This window comes from Podarcis raffonei, chromosome 1 (genome assembly GCF_027172205.1).
Source record: "Podarcis raffonei isolate rPodRaf1 chromosome 1, rPodRaf1.pri, whole genome shotgun sequence".
Classification (NCBI taxonomy): Eukaryota; Metazoa; Chordata; class Lepidosauria; order Squamata; family Lacertidae; genus Podarcis; species Podarcis raffonei.
In genome coordinates this window covers 78804298-78823658 of record NC_070602.1, presented here as the reverse complement: position 1 = coordinate 78823658, position 19361 = coordinate 78804298, and the positions used below count along the sequence as shown (strand labels likewise).

At 45.0% G+C, this 19361-nt stretch overlaps 1 protein-coding gene across 2 annotated transcripts in view; it reads left to right on the top strand.

Annotated features, from left to right (window-relative positions):
* PKP3 (plakophilin 3) overlaps positions 1-19361 on the top strand; it is a 43473-nt gene that overhangs the window by 19009 nt on the left and 5103 nt on the right. For both annotated transcript variants that reach the window (XM_053396043.1, XM_053396055.1), the window contains exons 2-10: positions 5260-5348; positions 5818-6551; positions 7970-8093; positions 8397-8601; positions 13669-13843; positions 14702-14819; positions 16902-17069; positions 17880-18065; positions 19141-19294. In XM_053396043.1, coding sequence (XP_053252018.1) covers positions 5260-5348; positions 5818-6551; positions 7970-8093; positions 8397-8601; positions 13669-13843; positions 14702-14819; positions 16902-17069; positions 17880-18065; positions 19141-19294 — 1953 coding nt within the window. The remainder of the gene's footprint in view (positions 1-5259; positions 5349-5817; positions 6552-7969; positions 8094-8396; positions 8602-13668; positions 13844-14701; positions 14820-16901; positions 17070-17879; positions 18066-19140; positions 19295-19361) is intronic.

Genomic DNA, 19361 nt, shown 5'->3' with positions numbered 1-19361 from the left:
TGCAGATAAGAAAGTGAGAGGACAGCTCCAAAGCCATTTCCCACACTATTCTTCGGCACTTGAGTTGTAAACTATGACTATAGGGTCCCTTTTGTGAAGGGCACAGGAAGCAAGTGCCTTTGCTTTGGAGGTTTCCTCTACTAACATTGCCGATGCAAACTTGTTCAGTGCTGATAGCGGTGCTAATGTCCTGGTCTTTACTTTTCTCTCACCACAATATGACCTGTGATCAAGGATTGTGTGTGACACAGCTGGGAGAACATCCAGTACCATGCCGTGATTTAGCTTAGTGTTGTGTCCAAACCTGGGCTCATGGTTTATCTTGCTCCAGACAAACTGTGAGTTGTAGCCAAGGTTTGTTCTATGGTTTGCCATGCTCAGCTCACAGCAGCATGGCGGCAGCAGGACCAGAGAAAAAGCAAAGTGGCCAGTCTTCTCTCTGGGAACCTGCACGTTTCCTTATTCACTCTATGTCAAGCATCCCCAATCTGCGGCCCTCCAGATGTTTTCGCCTACAACTCCCATGATCCCTAGCTAATAGGACCAGTGGTCAGGGATGATAGGAATTGTAGTCCAAAACATCTGGAGGGCTGAAGGTTGGGGACACCTGCTCTAAGTCATGGTTTGGCTTAGTGTTATGTCCCATCTGGGCCTCTGACAAGTGCAAAGCCAGTACAATTCCCTGCCATTTTCATTTCCCCCTTCTACCTTGCAGTAGCCCTAGGAGCCATGCACCTCTGAACAAGGGCACCTTTGATAATCACCATGCTAATGATTTTTAATCATAATGGATGAATAGATCATCTTTCCAAAATGTGTAGCCATTTCCACTTTCTTCCCAAAAGGTGAATGGAGGTGTCATTACCCAGAAGGCACTATGCCAGATCCCAGTACAGTGTGTTCTGGGATATTATCCAGGAATTCATGTGTAGGTAGAATGTGAACCACCATGCTATTACAATCTGATTAAAAGAGCATCAGAAAACCACCACAAATAAATGGATGACAGGAAAGGGAAGAGCCAAATGCAGTAAGATGGAGGATAACTCATATCTAAGTCTTATGAATTTAAAATGGAAGATGGAAGCCTCTAAATGAGGGTCAAGCAAAGACGAAACAACCTGACATGAGAGAGATAATTGGGGAAGTCAAGATTCCTATAAAAATGAAATAATACTTTACTTGGCTTAGAAAATAGACAGCTCAGAGGGCACAAGCTAAAGTTTATACAGTCATGAATGATGTGAAGAGAATGGAGAGAGAGAAATTGTCCACCTTCTCCCATAAGAACAGAACACAAAGTTGCTCAAGGAAGTATTTGGTGTAGGATGAAGAAAAAGTACTTATTCATAGAGTGGTTCATTCATTAATGGTATGAATTACCACGAGTATGGTGATGAGTCCAAGCTTAGCTTACTTTTGATAGATGTTACCCATGATTGCAAAACTGATTCCCATGTTTTGAGGCTGCATCCCTAGTTTAAGTGAATACCAGCTGTTTGGAAACGAACTGAAGGGTATGATTGTTGCCATTTTTTTTGTCTAGTGAGTTTGTCAGAGACACCTGGCTGCCCACATTCTGAGGCAGAATGATGGACTGGCTAGGTAGACCTTTGATCTGAACCAGCAAGGTACTTATTATGCCCTTGTGTTCTTTGTGAAAAGCTCTGAGCCTTTGTAGAGGATGAAGGTGTCTTTGGAAGAACTGACAAGCTCAAAGAGTGGAAGCTAGACAGTTGTCTTGTGGAAAACAAGGAGGTTCTGAAATAAAGGACATTTTTGTAACAGTAATTTACACTCCAGAAAGTGTGGGGCACCTTGATGTGTTTGTGAGCTTTTTGCTATGGTTTTGGCAGGCCCTACAATGGCCTCTCCGAGCTATATAAGGCTTGGCTGCAGGCAAATCCAAATGACTAGGAACATATGGTGGACAACAGGGACATTGCAAGGGCAATGAGGGATAGCTTTGAAAATTAGGTTCAGGTCAGAAACCCTTGACAAGATATTGGATAATTGGCTATACAGTCATGATGCCAACAAGCATTTAAGGGTGATAATAGATAACCAACTGAGTCAACAGTTTCATGTAGTGGAGTGAAATGGAGGCCAGTGTAATTTTAGACTGAATTAACAGAAGCTTTCATATCCAGGAATCTATCAAGCAGTAAATAGCCCTGTGCTACTCAGCATTTATCAATGCTCAAGTTAGTGCTAGGATTTAATTTCTGCCAGGGTTCATTCCTAGGATCTGTTTCTAATGACAGGGTTCATCCCTGAGATAGACAAAGTTAGGTTGGCCAAAAGTTCCTCTGTGTAACTGCAGAAAACATATTCCACACTTCTGAGTAACTGTAGTGTCCCCAGAAATGAGTTATCAATAGGAATGAAATATAGATCATAGTGAGAGCAAGGTCCTTAAAGGACGTTGGTTAGATAAACCAAGGGTGCAATCCCAAAAGCACCCAGGAAAGAACAATTTGGTGCATATAACGTCACTTGGCAAAGGCCTGGGTAGGTGAGAAAAAAAGATAAGGTAATCCAGACACATAATCAACTGTTTCCCAACCAGAATGCCTAGGACTAAAGAGGTGACATTGCTTAAGAACAGTTACAGAAAGGTAGCCGTGTTGGTCTGCCATAGTCAAAACAAAACAAAATTTTTTCCTTCCAGTAGCACCTTAAAGACCAACTAAGTTAGTTCTTGGTATGAGCTTTCGTGTGCATGCAGTTAGTACAGGGTTCTGAAGGTAAATAAAATCCTGAGTAAGGCCAGTCCCCGTGTGGTGGAGGATTCATAAGGTCAAAGGTCTGGTGGCTTCCACTTCTCTGAATTCCCTGGGCTGCCATAAGGTATGGAACTGTGTCATAGACAGCCACCATGGTCTTTCATCACGCAGCCTGCATGGTCTAAGATATATATTGCAGGAAGCCATGACAATGACATTGAATCTCCCAAATATAGATGGAGGATAGTGGTTTCTGGTGGACAAATAGCATAGACATCATGCTATGTCTTGCTTACAAGTTTTCAGCTAGAAAAAGAATGCTGGATTAGGTGGATTCTTCTTGATGTACCTCTGCCTTTATTTCCTGGAACCATAACTTCTATGTGCAGTGTCCTCTACTATCCTCTTCTGGTCCCATGGAGGAGCCCATGTAGCAAGAAGAGCTCTTAGAATCATAGAATCATAGAGTTGGAAGAGACCACAAGGGCCATCGAGTCCAACCCCCTGCCAAGCAGGAAACACCATCAGAGCACTCCTGACATATGGTTGTCAAGCCTCTGCTTAAAGACCTCCAAAGAAGGAGACTCCACCACACTCCTTGGCAGCAAATTCCACTGTCGAACAGCTCTTACTGTCAGGAAGTTCTTCCTAATGTTTAGGTAGAATCTTCTTTCTTGTAGTTTGGAACCATTGCTCCGTGTCCGCTTCTCTGGAGCAGCAGAAAACAACCTTTCTCCCTCCTCTATGTGACATCCTTTTATATATTTGAACATGGCTATCATATCACCCCTTAACCTCCTCTTCTCCAGGCTAAACATGCCCAGCTCCCTTAGCCGTTCCTCATAAGGCATCGTTTCCAGGCCTTTGACCATTTTGGTTGCCCTCCTCTGGACACATTCCAGTTTGTCAGTGTCCTTCTTGAACTGTGGTGCCCAGAACTGGACACAGTACTCCAGGTGAGGTCTGACCAGAGCAGAATACAGTGGCACTATTGCTTCCCTTGATCTAGATGCTATACTCCTATTGATGCAGCCCAGAATTGCATTGGCTTTTTTAGCTGCCGCGTCACACTGTTGGCTCATGTCAAGTTTGTGGTCAACCAAGACTCCTAGATCCTTTTCACATGTAGTGCTCTCAAGCCAGGTGTCACCCATCTTGTATTTGTGCCTCTCATTTTTTTTGCCCAAGTGCAATACTTTACATTTCTCCCTGTTAAAACTCATCTTGTTTGTTTTGGCCCAGTTCTCTAATATGTCAAGGTTGTTTTGAAGTGTGATCCTGTCCTCTGGGGTGTTAGCCACCCCTCCCAGTTTGGTGTCATCTGCAAATTTGATCAGGATGCCCTTGATTCCATCATCCAAGTCGTTGATAAAGATGTTGAATAAGACCGGGCCCAAGACAGAACCCTGTGGCACCCCACTAGTCACTCTTCTCCAGGATGAAGAGGAACCATTGATGAGCACCCTTTGGGTCCGGTCAGTCAGCCAGTTACAAATCCACTGAGTGGTAGCATAGTCAAGACCGCATTTTACCAGCTTCTTTACAAGAATATCATGGGGCACCTTGTCAAATGCCTTGCTGAAATCAAGGTAGGCTACATCCACTGCGTTCCCTTCATCTACCAGGCTTGTAATTCTGTCAAAAAACGAGATCAGGTTAGTCTGACATGACTTATTTTTCAGAAATCCATGCTGACTATTGGTGATCACAGCATTGCTTTCTAGGTGCCCACAGACTGTTTGTTGAGCAACTTGCTCAAACCAGAGCTGGAATTAAAAATTTGAGCCTCTGCCTCCAGTCACCTCTCTTAGGCTCCTCCTGCTATGAAGGCCCACCCCCTGGCATGAGGACTGGGACTTCTCCTGCACTCTATAGCTTCCTACCTGGCACACACTCTTTGCCATTAGACTGGCAAGCTAGTATGAGAGGCACTCAGTTCCATTGGCCCTGGGGAAGATTCCATTTGTGGCTCCATCTCATGTTGTATGAGATGGGCTTCAGTGGTTCCCTGAACCAGCTTTGGAGACAGAGTCAGGAACCTGATGTAGCTCCTAGGCCGGTGATGCTATAGTCTCTATTTTGGTGTCCTGGTCATTCTGGAATCATGACACCTAGGGTAAGCCTGTGGCATTTCCAGTTAACAGGATCTCTCATTTCAGGGTTGAGAAGGACCTGTGCCTGGGACCCTGGTGAACTGTTTCCAATCTGAGGGGACAATATTAGGCTAGAACAACCAACCGTGGAACAGTATAAACTAGTTTCCAGGATTAACTGGGAAACATAACATGGGAGTAATTGAAGCCAAGACACTTGTTTTGATTAACATATAAACTGAGGTCAGCCAAGGACCCAGAATCCCAGACCTCTAGAATTTGAAGGGTAAAGTCTGATATTTTCATGCATATTGTATTTCTCCTTCCAAGTTTTGTCAACTCCAGCCAGTTGCTGTCCTGCTGCCCCAACTGTTGGACTGTTTGCCAAACAAAGCAATACTGTCCTTGCTAAGTGAGCTCAATGTGTTCTTGTCCTGCAGGCGGAAACTCCACCAATGGCCAATGCAGCACTCTGCAGCAGCACTACAGCTCCAGATCCCAGACAAATGGCACAGCCCCCAAAAGCTCTGTAAGTTCAAAAACCCAGCTCTTTCTGCTGCCTATTGATTGCTAATGAACTGCGATTGTGGGTGATGATGACTGTCGTGATGATTACCACCAGTGTTAAAGGAATCTAATTCCCACTTTTGCCCTCCCTGCTTTTGTAAAACTAGTCCCCATGGTACTATGCAATCTTGCAGCGATTGTTTCAGTAAAATATCCCAGTGACGGTGTCAGAACCAGCTCTGCCAGCTTTTAAGATTCTGTGCAGAGCAGCATGGCTGTTAACTGAGAGCAGAATGTGGCCTGCCTGTACACTGAGGATGGTGCCCATCAAGGGCAAATAAATTGGTGGTATGGAAAGACCCCACTTGACCTTGCCGCTGGGGTGTGGCATTTGCAGGACAAACCAAATACTCTGCATTATTTCATTTGATAGAAGAGTCTATCTCCTTTTGAAAATAAACATTGCACTCCCTTCTTTCCTCCCATTGTAGCTGTACCAACCACCAGCTGGAAAGAAAGGTTACAGCACCATGAAAACTACTAGCTGGTCCTCTCGCTCAGCGGTGGACCTCAGACCCAACAAGAGAATGGCCTCCATCAGCAATGGCGTTGGGCCAAAGGGCCTGGCTTATAGCCCAAATTACACAATGTCTCAGTCTGCCAGCACTGCCCCCCGCCCCAGGTCTTTTCACGAGCGGAACTACCGGGGGCATCAGAACTATGACACCATGTCCCTGCGCTCCCTGCGCCTGGCAGATGGGCCAGGCAGTCCTGGGGGTGTGGATGACCACTACAGCATTGTGTCTGAGCAGCTGGATCCACTGGCCCAGGCAGCTCTCTACAAAAACCGGGCAGGTGGCGGCTTCAGTAGATCCTACACCTTTGAAAGGCAGATGAGCGCCGGCTCCAATGCAGGCATGAAGGGGCCCATCGACTGGATGGATGGTGTGGAGGCACCGCAGAACAGGCCTGTCATCCGCGCGCCAGCCATGCGCACCTTGCAGCGCTTCCAGAGCAACAACCGCTCTCGCCTTAGCACTGGCACCTATGGCACGGTCCAGGCTTCTCAGGCCGGGAACTCCTATGCAGGAATGATGGAACGCAGTTCCCGTGCCCCCTCTGTGCGCAGCTTGGCTGACTCCAACCACCATTTGCAAGACCTGCGTGCCATTGACATGTACGACGGTCACAACACACTGATGTCTCAGCAGTCCTTCTCTGGAGGGTGAGTGTCCTGTGGTTTACTTGCAGGGTGTGGGGCACTCTGTTCCCAGCGGAGGTGGTATAAAGAAAGAGGAACACTCAGGGACACAGAGCATAGTGTTCTTCCTGCCTTGGTGATACTTTTTTATTGAAGTAGTTGATCATCACTTGTTTAATGCTGCTCAGTGAGTCATGTGAATGTTGTCCCTCTCTGGAAATATGCCTTTACTCTAGCAGCAAAGTACAACTGATGGTGCTTCAAGGAAGATGATAGGACTTCTTCTCTTCTTTCCCCCATAATTCCCAAACTTCATGTTAGGGTGCTTTGAATGTAACATCCTGAAGCCAAAGCCAAGGCCAGGGGTCAGCAACCTTTTTCAGTCGTGGGCCAGTCCACCGTCCCTCAGACCATGTGGGGGGGCGGACTATATTTTGGAAAAAAATAATGAACAAATTCCTATGCCCCACAAATAACCCAGAGATGCATTTTAAATAAAAGCACACATTCTACTCATGTAAAAACACCAGGCAGGCCCCACAAATAACCCAAAGATGCATTTTAAATAAAAGGACACATTCTACTCATGTAAAACACGCTGATTCCCGGACTGTCCGCAGGCCTTAGGCGATGTGGCAACCTCTGTCCATCCACTTGTTTATGGCTAGTAGGGTGTTGACTTACAATGAGGGGGGGAAGTATTTGATCCCCTGCTAAGTTTGCCCATTTGCCCTCTGACGAAGAAATGACCAGTCCATAATTTTAATGGTAGATTTATTGTAGCTGTGAGAGACAGAATAATAACAGGAAAAAACCCAGAAACCCATTCTGTAATTCCCTTAGTGGGGGTGGGGTGGAATACTATGCTTTGCTTTCTGTTTTCAGCATATCCATTGTGGAAGCACAGAACCTGGAATCCATTCTGGTATCTTTCATTCTGAGACTCTCCAGTCTCATAATTTTGAAGAACAAAGCATGCTTCTAGCCATTTCAGTTAGGGAAGAAAGGCACAGAACTGCAAGAACCGAATAGTAAGGGTTCAGAAAACAGAGTAAGCCTGACCAAAGGTTGCAGTTGTTACCCAGTGTGCTTTTCTGCTGTGCTGGACCCTCCTGTCCTTCATGCATGTTTGCAGTCTTCTCCTTTGCCATCTAATTCTCAATTCCAAACCCCTCTATCCCTCCCCCTTTTTTACAAAATACTTTTAGGTTTGCAAAAAAGAAAAGAAAAGCAAAACCCTTTGTATACCTCCAATCTGCAAACATGATAAAATAAAGATATTAAGATTTGCTTAATATATTTGGATATATATATATATATATATATATATATATATATATATATAAGCACAGCATTCAGGGGACATTTATTAGAGCTCTATGTGAATGAGGTGAAGATGGGAAAATGCACACTATCCCCTCTAACTAGGCCTTGGTTTTCAGGTTTGATGACATTGATCTCCCTTCTGCGGTGAAATACCTGATGGCCAGTGACCCCAACCTACAGGTGCTTGGAGCTGCATACATCCAGCACAAATGCTATAGCGACAATGAAGCCAAGAAACAGGTGAGGCAGCAGAGGCATATCGCAAGGCGATACTAGGAACGGGCCATGCCCAGGGCCTGAGCTTGTTTCCCAGGGGGACCAATGTGGCTTGCAGGTTTAGTCACTGATACGTCTCATTGAAAAGCCTGCAACAGCGCTCATTCTGATGCATTGGGCTCTTTCCTGTGGGGATGAGTAAGTTATCTGGAATGAGAACAGAGCAGGCAGCCTTAGGTGGCATGGCATACTGAAAAGCATACTGCTTTCTTGTTTCTCTCTGACAAGCGTACTACTCTTTCTGTCCCTGTCTCTCTGCCTCAACAGGCTCGCAGTCTCCAAGCCGTGCCCAAACTAGTGAAGCTCTTCAACAACTCCAACCATGAGGTGCAGCGCCATGCCACTGGAGCCATGCGCAACCTCATCTATGACAATGCTGAAAACAAGCTGGCCCTGGTGGAAGAAAATGGGATCTATGAGCTGATGCGCACTTTATGCGAGCAAGATGATGAGTTGCGCAAGAATGTCACAGGTGAGAGAAGTTTGCATGGGGCAAGTTATGATGAAGCAAGCTGTCCAGTGCTTAGAGCTGCACATTATATTTGCCACAGAGCTGCTGCCCCAAATAGTCTCCCCATGAGTAGCCCCCTGCCCTACTGTCACTCCTAGGAGTGCTTGCTGCAGCTTGGATTCTGCCTGCCTGCACTCCATGGGTTTGGCTACCACTGTTAGGAGAGCAGAAACATGATGGCCCTGATCCTTGTGGTAGTGGTCAGGTATTCCAGCAGGAGGGAGGCAACATGTCTTGGGGAAACTATTTTTGGTGGCATCCCCAAGCATGGACCATAGAACCAGGCTCTTAACTCCTGTGTCCAAAAAGGTCGGCATTACTAACACATGCAACTGTCTTTGAACCAGGGCCAAAAACTGCAAGAACATGGAAATACTGTGAACTTCCCTGAGACCTGTGGGTATTGGGCAGTATATAAATTAAATAAAGAAATAAATAAAATAATTTCCCAGCTCTTCTGGAGGTGCCAGGAATTGAACCTGGGACCTTCTGCATGCAAAGTAAGGGCTTGCCTACATTTGAGCAGTATTTTGCTGCTAATAAATCCACACCCCACCCCACCTTCAAATAAGACTAGATTAGCCCACACCTGCATATATTTGAATTTGTATATGAAGACCAACTTTGCTCTTTTCCCATGCACCTTAATTGCGTTTGGCCCATGAATCACCTTGCCTGCACCTGCATCATCTTTTGCACTGCACACGATACATTCACATCCAGAGCTTTTTTCTCTATGCTGCTCCCCTCCCTTTTGTCCCAGGTCCCCTTCAGAACTAGCCGCTCTCCTACCCCCCACCCCCTGCAACTCAGCTCAAATTTCCAGGTGTCTCATTTCTCAATTCACAAAAAGCTTGAAGGCACACTAATCTGTGAACAGAAGAAATCAGCAGGACACTAGCAACTCCCAGTTTATTGAAACACTCTCTGAGCTCAGATTGGCATCCGTGCCCATTCACAAAGAGAACTGGGATAAGCACCAGCAAATCCTCATAGAGGAAAACATAAAACCTGGCAGAATCCGGAGAGCTTCATGGGCTGGGGGAGGGAGTTCCAAATCCTCAGATTACGCACTTTGGTTGCTCTGTATGTCATGGTGTGCAAAGGAAGGTGATAAATATAGGTGGTAGGGAGGGCCAGGGTGTGGGTTGGGACCTGACTCCAGCCTGTCTGCAACTGTCTTTTGCGCTGGGAGAGAGCAAGGGCACTGAATATAGAGGTCCAGCCAACAGGAGAGATTACATTTGCTTCTGTTACAAAAGGGCCTTCCTAATCCTGCCCAACAGGCTCTGATTGTCTAATCTAATACCAGGCTAATGGGAAAGTTAGGTCTAGGAGCTATGATGCAATGAGCTTTAACGCTTATTACAAGCATGGTGGAGTCTGTGAAAGTGGCTTTAGCTGAATACAATCAGAGGATGGAAAGAGTAATCCCCAGATATCACAGCCCAGGGCATACCTCATTCTGTGCATGAGATTAGCCTTTTGCTGCTGGTATATATGGATTGGGGGTGGGGAGGAGACAAGACAACTGCATTCTTGCCTGCCTGTAGCTGTGTGTGTGTGTGCGCACACACGCTGATCTCCCACTTTTTGCAACCCACATGACAAAATTTATAATATGTTTTGTGGGCATGTTTCCTTACCCCTCCTGTATACAGGGTATCCTACTGAGACATGTCATAGGCAAATCAGTAATCTGAAAACATTTAAAGCAAACATTGCACTGATGCATTTATTGATTTGTTGTTCCACTTGTCCCAGTCGGACAGGGTGAATTGCTGTGATGTGCAAGGCTCACTTTCTAAATCAGACAAACTTGTTCACTTTGCTAGCTTTTATGTAATAGTTCCCTTCCCTATAATCCAAATCCTTCATCATCACCAGTGCACAATCTCAGTCTGGATAAATCCCATCCAAATCTGCACCATGCCTTTAGTTTTCTCCTGAAGCAGGTTAAAACTCACTCCTTTTATCATGCCTGCCACTCACTCTTTTATGGGAATTTCCTCCCTCGTCTTCTTTATCTTCTCTCACCCAATTACTTGCCTAGCCCTTTCATACTAAAATCTGTATAAATACAGATTTCTTCCTCCAGAACTGCAACATCTTTCCCCCTGGTTTATGTCTTAGTGCTCCCAATCCAATCCCAACATGAGGTGTATACAGTTAGCTTTGTTTCATGTGTGAATGAATATTGGCTCTTGGAAGCACTCTTGTGGGCTGAACTCTCATTCCTTCTCTGCCTCCACAGTAACACAAACTCTATGAGAACCAAGCACTCACTTATCCTGATTTATCTCGTTTCTCCATTAAATAGAGCTTCCCCAGTAAAATTTTGATTTCTCCCCATTGCCTATTGTGTTACTCTGTTTCTCACAATGACTATGCATTTTTTCTCTTGGGCATATTTTAATAGCAGTGTGTGTGTGTGTGTGTGTGTGTGTGTGTGTGTGTGTGTGTTTTCTGCTTCCTTGAAAATTGTATCTAGAATATCTGTTGATCCTACTAACATAGTGGAACTGGGGGTCTATGCACACCAGCACTGACACTTTTCTTGCCCTGCCCCTTACCTCAGCAGCACCTTAATGTGCTGGGAGCCTGGTGGCTGCTCTGATTCCAGCCCTTTACAGTCCTCCTGCCAGTGCTGGCATAGAGTAACCCTACTCACCTGTGAATTCAAGGGGGGAGCTCGTGGTTGCATTTGCCAGTCAGCTTACCCAATCGGAGCAGTGTCTGATGAGCCCATGTCAGAACTAGGTGAAGAGGGAGCCCAGTGGTTGCAGCCCAAGGAACTAAGTGGTGGTGGGCATTGGGGGGCTGGTTTGTGCTGGGGGGAACTGAGGGCAGATGGCCAAGCACTCCCCTCCAAAAGATGGTGCTGGGCCTGGCTGAGGATCTGGTCTGTTTGTTGATGTAGAGCGTCCCAGTAGAGGTAAAGGAAAAAAAGCAAGCTGGTCTGGACAAAGCTGAGCAAGTCAGACATTATCCTGTCAGTACTGCAGGAAAGATCTCAGGTTTGAGGAACTGCAGCAGGGAAGAGGTTAGATGAGTTCCTGGAAGAACACGGTTGACACATGGCAGAGCCTGCAGGGCTGTCTTGCTCCAACAGGTTCGTGTAACTCAATCATTCCTGTCTTTGTAGTAAAGCATCCCAGTAATGTTGACAGTCTTACAGGGCTTGGATCCATACAAGTTTCTACATGGTGTCTGTCTGCATCTTTCTCTTGCTGTCATTTCTTGGAGGAGTTGCTGGAGCTGCTGTTTGGTCTCATCCTGTCACTCAGGCTGATTTGCGTGGTTAGCAGATAACAGCTCAACATTCTAATATTTTCATCTATGGAGGCCCCACTGAAATTAGCAGTTATCTTACACACACACACATGTTGATATTTGTACTGGGATGGAACCTTCAAATGATCCATTTGTCACAAGGAATCAACACTTCAAGCACCCGCTCCAAAATAATTAGGTATACCCTTGGAAACCATATGAATAGAAGGAAGTGCTGCCACCACAAGGAGATCACAATATGTCCCCCTTTTTGAACAGTGCATTTTTGTTCATTTTGAAATTTCTGTAGTTGTGGATTTGAGCTTTGAAAATGTGCCGGAACAAATAGATCTACTCTCTTAAAAGAAAAACAAAAAACAACAACAACCCGCCCAGCATTTTATATATTTAAACAACCACAGCATCATGTGGTACATCATTTTCACAATACTAATGTAGATAGAAAATTTTCTTAGTTTCATTTGATAAGTAGGAAAGTAATGTCTTCTTACTTATCCCAGGATATCAGTCCAAAGAGTCTTTGTATATTGGAATCCTGAGGCCACCTTGCCCATTGAACAAAAGCATACAACTGAGCGGCAAATATAGCTATTCTTTTGAAATTGCTTCTTGCAAAATTTGCAGAGCAGATACTTGGATTTTCAATGCTTTGTTATTTTATCCCTTTGGAACTGGTTAATTGCTTTGCAGGGTTTATAAGAAGGTTTTGAACATGGTTGATTGATATTTGCTTTTTTACATTGATTTTCCAATTCACTTCAACTGTACTTTAAATAGCATAGTGTGGGAGGCTGCTTGCTAGCTACTCTTAATGTTTAAAGGGATAGCTGTCTGGAGACGTCAAGACCAACTTCAAGGAAACACCCTATACAGTACATAGAACCCCAAATCAAATGAAGTATGATGAATTCCAGTAAAACCATTCAGCAGATAGCAAGCCATGTGCTATTCAGAGATTCATAGGAAAGGAACATATAGCAAGCTGCCTTATATCAAGTCAGAACACTGGTCTGTATAGCTCAGTGTTGTCTTCACTGACTGGCAGCAGCTCCCATGGGTTTCATATGGAGATTTCCAGCCCTACCTGGAGATGCTGGGGATTGAATCCTGGGACCTTTCTGCATGCAAACCAGATGCTCTGCCACTGAGCTACAGTTCTTCCCTTTATGAAAAACTGAAGAAAATAAGGGCCTGGGGCTTGAGGTACCTTGTTTCACAGCCCTGCTCAGAGAATAGGTGCGCTGGGTGACCTTGAGAAAGTTGCCCTGTGCCAGCCTGGTGATATGGGGAAGCCACTGTGGCAGATTGCCATGTTTCCACACGACAAGTATTTATGGGAATGCTCTGAAACACCTTTTAGGCCTGGGTTGTCCCAGGAAGTGGCAGGCCAAGTCAAGGGATGTCAGGGCCTTCATAGGACTGATCTCCACAACCTGCTGTTTTGCTGGCACATGTCAGGAAATGTTCCTGTAAACTGGGCCTCAGTTGTCTATCTGTGAAGCTAAAGTATGAGTGGCCTAACTTGCAGGTTTATTCTGACGACAAGTGTGTAAAGACTGTGAAGCATTTTGCACGTGATGATGATTTAATAGGACATGGGAGCCACCTAGGCATGAAAAAAACCCCCACTACTTCCTGCTTAGTTCCTCAGGAAGCTGTGAGTTTCCCTGTCTTGTGGAGCAGTGGTTTCTGTAGTGAAGTTTCCTTACACATCCCTGTCTCATTGCTCTGCAGGCATCCTCTGGAATCTGTCTTCCAGCGATAACCTCAAGGACCGCCTGGCCCGTGACACGCTGGAGAAGCTCACAGACCTGGTCTTGATTCCCCTGTCTGGGACAGGCAATGCTGCTCTTATCCAGCAAAATGCCTCAGAGGCAGAAATCTTCTACAATGCTACTGGCTTCCTCAGGTATTTCTCCTTACTAAAGGAAAGACATATTCCATGGCTAGTGGATCCTTATAAGACCTTGTAGCTTGGGAAAGCTATGCATGATGTGGCAATATTTCAATATCCTCGGTGAAGCAATATTAAAGAAACAGAGGCAGCGCTGCTTTTACACTGTAAAAGCTTCCATGGCAGGTCAAAGTGGTTCATAGTGTAAGCTGGCACCAATGTTGTCATTCGCACTCTGCCCTTCTCTTAGTACATTGCTGCTGACTAAGATGGCATGAACAATCAATTGGTGAACCTTCCAGGACAGAAGCAAGGGGTTGGGAGGGGACTGTTAAACAATGCACTTCAGTTAAGCAATGTTTAACTGTTAAACAATGCACACAATGAAACGGCACTTTTGATTTTTAAAGCCAAGAACGTCACTTATTAGTGGTGTCTATGAATAGCTTCTGGGGCTCTGTCATGGATTGTAAAATGGGCCAGTTTGACTGACAATGCAGCCCTGCCCATTTCTCTTTGCATGAATCTCATTTGGCTGCCCCTGACAGTGAGACGCAAAGTGCAGTCCTAACTATGTTTACTCAGAGACAATTTCTGTTAAATTCAACAGGCCTTGCTCTCAGGTAAGTAGGGTTAGGTCTGCAGCCTACTTTTGGGGTTCCATTGTCAAGATCATGTTCTTTCTCTGCCTTATATATATGCAGCTGCCAGGTCAAGCAGAAGAATTTACCCGAGAGATTCTGTACCTGGCAGAATCTCCTGCTTTCTGTATTTAGTATATTAATTAGTTTGACCTTTTAAGATGTGATGGCAGGTCTCAGGTGACAGGAATATTATTCCTTGTGATGACATGCTTTTGTGTTTCCCTTCTAGGAATCTTAGCTCTGCCAGCCAGCAAACTCGTCAGAAGATGCGTGAATGCCATGGGCTGGTAGACTCCATGGTCAATTACATTAATAGCTCACTAGAAGTAGGGAAGTCAGAGGACAAGGTGAGTCCTCCCCTTGTTAGCTGGTTGCCTTGTAATGTGCTGCAGCTGTGGCTGAACCATTATCTACACAAGGCCAAGAGATCTTTATTCCAAGGCCAAGTTCTCTGTGGTTATTCTTGTACATGTAAACAATTGTGCTGTGCAATGATTTCTCCCTAAATCATTGAGGGCCATCTTCTTAAGCCGAGGTTGTGGTTTCATTCTTCTGTACCAAGCTGGGCGATGCTTTTATTCCTTACATCCACCAGATCTGTTCTTGTCAGGTGGTGGCAGAGAAGCAGCAGACTTCTAGATCCCGGCTCATGTTCTAGTCAAGAGTAATTCTGTTTTGGAAATTACTCTGTTTTTAAAGAGAGCATGCAGAAGGCATCTGTTTCTTAAGCCATCTTAATCATAATACAGGAAGGGCAAAACATACATCAATTATCCATGGATGCTGCTGGCTTTCAGAGTATTATTCTCTGGTATGACTGCTTCATGCATGTGTGGTGTAGTGGTTAAGAGCGGTAGTCTCGTAATCTGGGGAACCGGGTTCGCGTCTTCGCTCCTCCACATGCAGCTGCTGGGTGACCTTGGGCCAGTCACACTTCTTTGAAGTCTCTCAGCCCCACTCACCTCACAGAGTGTTTGTTGTGGGGGAGGAAGGGAAAGGAGAATGTTAGCTGCTTTGAGACTCCTTAAAGGGAGTGAAAGGTGGGATATCAAATCCAAACTCTTCTTCTTCTTCTCTGAGAGAGCCAAGAGTAGGTTGATAGTCTGCCTCAAGTAGGAGACCTCCCCCTAAATCGGTGGGGAGAACCTTTGCCCCCTCCCCCCATATATTACTGTATAACAGCTGTCATCATCACTGGCCCACTGGCCATGCTTGCTAGGGCTGATGGGAGTTGTAGTTCAGCAACTTCTGTAGGACCCAAGGTTCTCCACCCTTGCCATAAGTCAAAACTTCCTTTGTTACTTTTCCTGACATGAGCTCTTCACACAGACTTTGGGAAGTAGTCCAAAGACACGGCAAGCCACTTCACACATTACACGTAGACAAAGCAAGGTCTGCCAACAAGTGTACACTCAGATTGGTGCTACAGCCAATCACAAGGCGTGTGTGTGTTAAATGTGTTTTTTACACTTTTCAGTTTAGACATACATATGGAATTTTTGGTGTACACCCAAAAATGGAAAGTGTAAAGCAACCCTTATTCATGTAGTGTAGTGAACAGAGCATCAGACTAGGGCTCGAATGTCCTTGGTTCAGATCTGCCCTTAGCAATGAAACTCGCAGGATGATCTTCAGCCAAGCACTGATACTTGGCTAACCTACATCACAGAAGATCATGTATGCTATAATGGGGACCTTGGAGGAAGGGCAACTTAAAATACAAGAAAGAATAAAAGTCGTATTAGCTTGTAAGTGGTCAGATAAGAGTATATTGAATTCTTCCATTAAAATTCAGGGTATCTGCAGCAACAAGTCAGCTAAAATGTGATGTGTGGGTTTAAAAAGACTTGAATTTGACTGTTTCTATACATCTAAGTAAAATAATCTAAGTTTTCTGTAGACCATGAAATAATGCATTTTTCTGTGCCTGGGCTGCACTGGTTCAATACAATCAAATATGCTTGGTTGCTCCTTGGGTCAGAGCTGCCTGGGAATCTCCATTCCTAGCCTTTCTCATTCTTGGCAGAAGTGTAGTGCAGATGTCTCCAAGCACAGATGTAGCCCATATCCCTTATCCTGACTCCAAAGCCAGTGAGGAGTCTTCTTGTAAGCTGCTTCCAGTAAAAAATTGGAAAGGCAAAATATAAATTATGTGTGTGTGTGTGTGTGTGTATGCATAATATTTTACATTTGGGGCTTCTCCAAATTTTTGCCTGAGGCAGCTGACGAGAAGAATCAAACACAAACAAAAATACATAAAATACTGAAATCTACATAGAACAGCATCTTATAATACAATCCACGGCAACCACTTAAAAACATAATTCCTTAAGGGCTTGCCAAAAGAAAGAAAAGGAAATACTTTGCATTGGAAAATTTGCTGTAAATGGTTCGTTTAAAAGCACACCCCGCTTTTGTTGTCCCTACAGAGTGTAGAGAATGCCGTCTGTGTACTGCGCAACCTCTCCTACCGTCTCTATGATGAGATGCCTCCTTCTGCACTCCAGAGACTGGAAGGCCAAAGGAGGGGCGAGGGGCCAACCATGACTAGTGAGCTGGTTGGATGCTTCAGCCCACAGGGCAGGAGAGCTCGAGAGGTGAGAGGGCAAATGGGGTTATTATGGGGGATAGAAAGAAGGGCCTGGCAGCAAATGTTGCTTAAGGTAAGGAATTGCTGCATTGTGTTTTTAATATTTGGTTGGGAGCTGCTCAGAGTGGCTGAGGAAACCCAGCCAGATGGGTGGGGTATAAATAATAAATTGTTATTGTTATTATGTTAAGAGATGGTGAAGTGAGCCTATGAAGGGGTCTGTTCATCTGAAGTCTGCATAGCTTAATTTGTGCCCGGGCTCTGCCCAAACATGTGTTTTTATTGTTGGCGCTCATCCCCCACCCTCAGAATATGAAGTAAGAGTTTGTTAAAGTATCCCTGAAAATGTGGCGACATTTCCCTTGGTTCTGAGTAACTACAATGAAACCCCCAATTTCAGAGATGAACTTTCAGATCAGTAGTTGTTGCCTTGATCCTCATCATGCCTGTTGCTCGATCTAAGCACAAGGATAGAAGTTGCTTTTCAGGGTGTGAGGGTGACATCCCCCAAGGAGATCCAGAGCGTTATCAGTGGAGGTGTAAGCTCCTTCCAGTATTTTCACATTGAATGCTGGGAATTAATGATACAGTGAAGTGAACACATGCAAAGCAATTATGAAGCGAGTAAGATCACGAAATAGATTGAAGTGGATTTAAGGCGTGAGAAGCTGTGTCCATAGAAATGGATGACAGCCATGGTGGAAACAGTGCATGAGCTGAGGTCTGAACGAGGTATGAAGGGGGTGATATGGTAGAAAACGGTTCTCTAGACCCCCATAGAATGGTCATTGAACATTCTCTCTCTTTCCCTCCCAAGCTCCACATGAACTCAGACATTGTGACTTTCACAGAGGTCTCTAAGGATCCCAAAGGGATGGAGTGGCTGTGGAACCCTCAAATTATAGGAGTGTACAACAGGCTGCTACAGAGATGTGAGCTAAACAAGCACACCACGGAGGCAGCCTCTGGGGCTCTTCAGAACATCACAGCAGGAGACCGGAGGGTAAGGTTAACAGCTTGAAACATCCCACCAAGAGTCTTGTTGGGTACACTGGGATAAAATGGTGTGAAATTAAGCAGGGTGAATGCGGCTCAAGAATGTGTTCTCAGTCTATCACTTAGAGGGTTGTTTTTTTAAGATGGCAAACTTTGAAGACTAGCAAGAAACTAACAACTGTTGAACTGATAGGACTTTTCTACCCATTGGTGGAATATTGTATATATTCTATTGACTTATACACTCAAGGGGAAGGCTCTGAGCATTTCCCCAGCTTCTGTTTCGTAATACTGACACCGCCACAGCCTAAAGGTTTCCTAAACAACATGAAGAGAAGGTGCCTGTGACGGAACTTCCCTTGCAGGCTGTGCCTGCCTTACCTTCCTTAGACCTGAACAGGCACTGCTGTGAGAATTCACTCTCCATGTCACAGATGATGAGAAGTCATTCATAGGTGACTTGTGCAAAATTTGAAAAGAGATGACAAGGCCTCCCTTACCTACTTGAATCCAAAACATAGCTAGGACGGAAAAGACTAAGAACCAATAGATCATACAGCACTAGGAGTAGATGAAGGGGAAGGCCAGGCGGACTTCTCTGTTTGCAGTGTCCCAATACTTCTTGTAGGTATATAGGGCATTAGTTCTTAACCGTTTTGGCCCACAGACTTCCTGAAGCCCATCCATGGACCTTTGGTTAAGAATCCCTAATGTAGGCCAATGAAAATATTTAAATAGTTTTGGAAGTGTACTTTGAAGGAGAAGGAATAGCCAAATATCAGTGCCACTTCTGTCATTTGTCATAACCAGCTCTCCCCAATTCACAGTTGGGAGGAAAGCTTCCCGTTCTCTTTTCCCCTCACCCCTGAAGAATAACCTGATGCTTTCTGTGCTGTAGCACTAAATTGCTGTGGAAACCTGCCATGGAGGCATCTTAAACACAAGGGTTTTTGATAAACAATATTGTAGCAATAAGCAGAGGAAATGTGGGAATCTCTCTCCCCACACCTGCAACTTGAGCTCAGATGCTTTATTGACTTGGCTAACAACTCATCCTCTTGCTGGCTCCTGTTTCATTGTAGTGGGCTGGTGTCCTCAGCAGAGTGGCTTTGGAGCAAGAGAGGATCCTGAACCCAGTGCTGGACAGAGTCCGCACAGCTGACCATCACCAACTTCGTTCACTGACGGGACTGATTCGGAATCTCTCCCGGAATGCGCGCAATAAGGATGAGATGTGTGAGTGTCATTCCAATTGGAAAATATAGCAAAGGTCACCATCCCAGGACCTGGAAGAAAGCTGGGA